This window comes from Canis lupus, chromosome 37 (assembly GCF_011100685.1).
Source record: "Canis lupus familiaris isolate Mischka breed German Shepherd chromosome 37, alternate assembly UU_Cfam_GSD_1.0, whole genome shotgun sequence".
Classification (NCBI taxonomy): domain Eukaryota; kingdom Metazoa; phylum Chordata; class Mammalia; order Carnivora; family Canidae; genus Canis; species Canis lupus.
Window position 1 is genome coordinate 6284196 of NC_049258.1, and position 4872 is coordinate 6289067.

The 4872-nt window shown below is 41.4% G+C and overlaps 1 protein-coding gene across 2 annotated transcripts; it reads right to left on the reverse strand.

Moving 5' to 3' along the window:
* Positions 1-201: 201 nt before the first annotated feature.
* On the reverse strand, positions 202-3799 carry C37H2orf66 (chromosome 37 C2orf66 homolog). 2 transcript variants are annotated; one of them, XM_038585096.1, is made up of 3 exons: positions 2501-3799; positions 1763-1894; positions 202-552 (listed from the first exon to the last, which is right to left on the reverse strand). In XM_038585096.1, the coding sequence occupies exons 2-3, from the start codon at positions 1880-1882 to the stop codon at positions 373-375; spliced, it is 300 nt and encodes a 99-aa protein (XP_038441024.1). In that variant the 5' UTR covers positions 1883-1894; positions 2501-3799; the 3' UTR covers positions 202-372. The 2 variants fall into 2 exon arrangements, with proteins under 2 accessions (XP_038441024.1, XP_038441023.1); XM_038585095.1 differs by having other exon boundaries at positions 205-552; positions 1763-3799.
* Positions 3800-4872: the final 1073 nt, after the last annotated feature.

Below are 4872 nucleotides of genomic sequence, written 5' to 3' on the forward strand. Positions count from 1 at the left end.
TCTGTCTTTGACTCAGGTCAAGATCTCAGGGTCCTGGGATGGAGACCGCATCAGGCTCCCTGCTCAGTGGGGAGTCTGCTTCTCCTTCTCTGTCTGCCGCTCCCCTCTTGTGATCTCTCAGTCTCTCACTCTTGTGCCCTCTCTCAAATAAATAAAATCTTAAAAAAAATAAAATGAAACCAGGCCATGAAACACATGAACCAAATCCAAATACTAACAGTGATGAGTATCATCAGAACTGAGTACATGTTTCTATGAGGAAATAAAATCATTTTTCAAATAAATACTTTCAAAATCTCTTTATGCTTGAGTTGTATAATTGGGTAGATCCTGGGAATAAAAGGATAACTTACCTGTGTTCAGAGGAAACATTCAGCCTTTGAGGTATTTGGGAAAGGAGTTTTTCTCCTCTTCATAATCTGCAAATGCAGAGGCAAGAAGTTCTGATTGGAAAGTGAGAGCTCTAGGATTCTCGTTCATGGAGAAAGTGTTTGGAAACCTCCCGAGATCGAGACCTCGTCCCTTAAAATACGCCTGAAGGGTTCTGAAAAACTGAAGAGAGAAAATGTTAAATGCCATGTGTGAATTAAACATCAAAAATACATAGAGACAGATATTTCCCCCCCTCTCTCCTTTCCTCTGTGAATTGACTTGGGGGCTAATCTAGGAGACAGGAGGTGGAAAACCCAGAAATAGAAGTACACGTTTTGACTACTTCTCCTCCTTCCCTTCCACTGTCCCTTACCCTGCCTTCTTTCCAACATTTCAACCCTGAACCAGATAATTCAACCTTTTTGGTGGAGATTAAGAGAGAATGATTATTTAACAGCATCATAGTCAGAAGGTTTGTTGTAAACCACCTCTGAACCAGTAGGTCAGAGATTAGATTGAACTGCGCAGTGATGAGAGCTCCTGCCCCCTGTCTGCCTGCCAGTGAGATCCCAGGCATTGTCTTCTGCACTGGACCTTTTAGACATACCATTTCCAGCTTTCCTTTAGGAAATGAATACATAGAAGCTTGGTTGTTTTAACCCTATCTTGTTATATTTCACACCATTTTCTTTATGGAAACTGTATTGTGAAATAATATCAGCATGTTTATTTATTTGGCATACTTTTAAAAGAATTTTTGCTGATGTTTTGAATTCTATTTCCCAGATAACTTTATATTGAAAATAATGCCGGGGGGCGCCTGGCTGGCTCAGTCAATGGAAGGTACAACTCTTGGGCTTGGGGCTGTGGGTTTGAGCCCCACGTTGGGTATAGACATTATTTAAAACTAAATATTAAAAAAAAGGAAATAAAAATAATGCCTGGTGAATTGATAAGAATGCAAGTCAACTTTCAGTTTTTGCAATTGAGCTTTGCATGTGTTGGTCATATGAGAATCTATTTTATTATCAGTTCAATCTGAACTGTGGAAAAATCAATTCCTTGCTAAAGCTCTTGATTTTGTATATCTATGAGGAACCCAGGCTATGAAGTCAATGTGTATGTAAGATCACTTACAAATGTAATGTGTTGCATGTGTATAAAACCATCTCTAAATATAAGTCTGTTTCTCCTCACAGAAACAGATGTAAATTGGCCAGAAGAACAACAGGATATCAGCCACTAGGCTAGCAAAGCCTTTGCCCAGTCCTATCAAGGAATCTCCTTGGCACTTGGTGGCCTCACTGTACTGTAGCAGAGTGCAGTGTGCGTAAATCCAGAGGTGCCAATTTCACCCTGCAGCTCAGCATGTCCCAGTGTGTGCTCTTACCAGATCTCTGTTTCTGGGGTTGTTCAGTGACTTCCATTTCTCCTTGTTTCTCAGTGTGGCTCCATGCACAAGCCCAAGTAGCACCAAGGCAACACACAGCAGCAGGGATGCTTTGGGCATGGTGGAATGAAGCTGAGTGGAAAGAAGGATCGGAGCAATGTCAATGGTCAGAGAGAGAAGAAAGGGAGAAAAGAAAAAGAAGGAGGGGAAGGAAGAAGGTAAAAGAAGGGAGGGCAGATGTGGAAAAGAGAAAGAGGAAGTATTTTTTAAAAGAGACAGGAGGAAGAAATAGTATATTATTTCATCTGAATTTCACAGCCGTCTTTTTTCCACATTCATTTGCAACTGAAGATCCCCAAATCCAGTTGATGACCTCAGAGGAGTTTATGATGATGAGAGCATTATGCAGTGATAAACAAAGCAATCATAAATACAACCTAGAAAGTCTGAGTATGCCTTCTCATCTTTGAAAAACATGCACTTTGTTGTCTTCGAAGAAAGTGCAATTCTTAAAAAACAAAAACAAAAACCTTAAACTACATAAGTGTTAAGACAGCAGTCTCCAGAAGTGAAGAAGAGGGAGGAGGAGGAGAAAGAAAAAGAAAAAATATACCCCAAAGTGAGAATTGTATGGACACACACGTCTGAGAAGACACACACCACACTGGCATAGATGGTCTCCCCTCCCCAACGTATGATATGGAAATGAAACACACAGAAAGGACTAATAACACTTACCAGGTGGTGGGCTTTGGCTGGCCCTGGTTAGCCACCCTGTTTACAACCTCTAAGGCAATTCATGGCTACTTATAACCACTGGACCGGCTGCAGGTGGGAGTCAATGACGTGAGCAAGGCAAGTTGAAAAATAATGATTCCATTTTCAGCCATGGCACCAAAGACCCTTGAGAATCACATCTTCAAGCTTCTTCAAGGGTGACAGTTTACTTATTGGTCTTATAAATATAGCAGCTGCTCCTTTAACCACTGAACATTTTATGTGGATTTTATGAAACACACAGGCACTTCTACACAGCAAAGTGGCTTTTTACGTTCTCATTCTTAAGAGAACGGTATATACAGCAGCTGGCAATACGATGATGATTACCCACCTAACAGAATGTTCTTTTAGAGATATCAGCTTTTCATATTAACATCATTTTTTGAACAGGAAATTCTATTGCAAGAGATGAAATTGTTCTTTGTGACCTACACCTTATATTTCTTCTGGGAATCTCAAAAAGGTTTACAAGTTTTAAATAGAGGCATGGTTTATCATTTTTTAAAAAAACCTTCAAAATAGAGCAAAAAGGTAACATGTTGTTCTTGGAAAAAAAGAAAAGTTGCTAGACTATCACATCTCCTTGCTGCATAAATGTCATCCATAGAAAATGGTGGAGTTGAGAAATTGGACCTGAGTTGTGAAGTTGCTTTGGTTGCAATCACTCAAAACAATCCAGGACAAGGTCTTTGTGAGAAGGCTAGTAAGCTGGACTAGAAATACTTGGACTAGAATACTTGGCTATGGTCTGTCTTGCCTTATTGACCCTGGGCAAGTCACTACGTTTGTTTATTCCTTTCTTCGTTCATGCTGCAAACCTTTAAAAAAATTATTTATTTATTTATTTATTTATTTATTTATTTATTTATGAGAGAGAGGGAAAAAAAAAACATGAGTAGGGAGAGGGGCGGAGGGAGAGGGAGAGAGAATCTCAAGCTGACTTCCCACTGAGCTGAGTGCAAAGCCTAATGCCTGGCTTGATCTCAAGACCCTGAGCTCATAACCTGAGCTGAATTCAAGAGTCAGATGCTTAACCGACTGAGCCACCCAGGCTCCCCCATGCAACAAACTTTTATTGAGTGCCTAGTGTGTGCCAGGCACTACAGCAGGCTTTGAGGATAAAATGGTAAGAATAATAGGTTCTGCCTTCGTGAAACTAATAGATGAGTGGCAAGACAGAGACTGATCAAATCATTATACAACAATGTGTATAAATATAAATGAGAATATCTATGAAGAGAAACTGGGCTGGGCAGCCCGGGTGGCTCAGCGGTTTAGCGCCGCCTTCAGCCCAGGGCCTGATCCTGGAGACCCGGGATCGAGTCCCACGTCGGGCTCCCTGCGTGGAGCCTGCTTCTCCCTCTGCCTGTGTCTCTGCCTCTCTTTCTGTCTGTCTCTCATGAATAAATAAACAAAATCTAAAAACAAAAACAAAAACAAGAAACCATTCCATTACTTTAAAAAAAAAGAAAGAAACTAGGTGCTGTGAGTATAGAAGAGGGGGTTTAATTCCGTCTCAAGAGTCAGGGAAGGCTTCTGTGGTAGGTAAGTAGGAGTTACCTAGGCAACCTAGAGAGGACAGAGGGCAAGAGTTTCAAACAAGGTGAACAACTGTCAGATTCTGTGGCTAAAAGCGATGTGGCACACTGGAGCAACGGAAGACAAGTTTGTAGGCCAGGAGTAGAGGGGGAGCCTGCTGTGAGATGGGGCTGGGGAGGTAGGTTCTGATCTTTCTGCTCCAAACAATGCTGACTGAAGGGTTTTAAATGCCCAAACAGCTTGATCAGACTTGCAGTTTTAAGAAATTTTTCTGGTTGCAATAAGGAAGATAGACTGAGCTAGAAGAGAGGGATGTGAGAGACCAGTTAGGTCTCTACTGCAGTAATCCAGGCAGGAAGATGCTAAAATGGATTAGGATGGTAACCCAGATGTAGAGATGTGAGTGCATCTGAGAGCTATTTAGAAGAAATTGACAATGTACTGAATACTATGGAAGGCGGAGCTCAGGGGAAGAGTTTCAAGAACAATCCCTAGGTCTTGGGATTATGCAGCTGAGTGGCTGACAGGGCCACTTGCTGAGATATCAAATACTGGCATAGAGGGACGGAGCTCACAAGTTCCATTCCAGACATGTGTTTGAAGAACTTTAAGATCTTCAAGGGTGTATATTGGAGTCACAGGTCTAGAGCTCAGAGGAGAGGTCTGGGGAAAAAAATGTAAATATGGGAATTGTTAACATGTAACTGGATAAGACTGCCTCAGCAGAGATTAGAAAATGAGAAGAGAAGGTGGCCTAGGCCTTGAGCTTTGAGAAGTTTTTCATGTAACAT

What these genes read in the sequence shown, in the direction of transcription:
- C37H2orf66 (XM_038585096.1), bottom strand. Translation starts at nt 1,882, where the DNA reads ATGCCCAAAGCATCCCTGCTGCTGTGTGTTGCCTTGGTGCTACTTGGG. An exon ending in ACCCCAGAAACAGAGATCTG is followed by an intron (nt 553 to 1,762) that starts GTAAGAGCACAC and finishes TTCTCTCTTCAG; the next exon opens with TTTTTCAGAACCCTTCAGGC.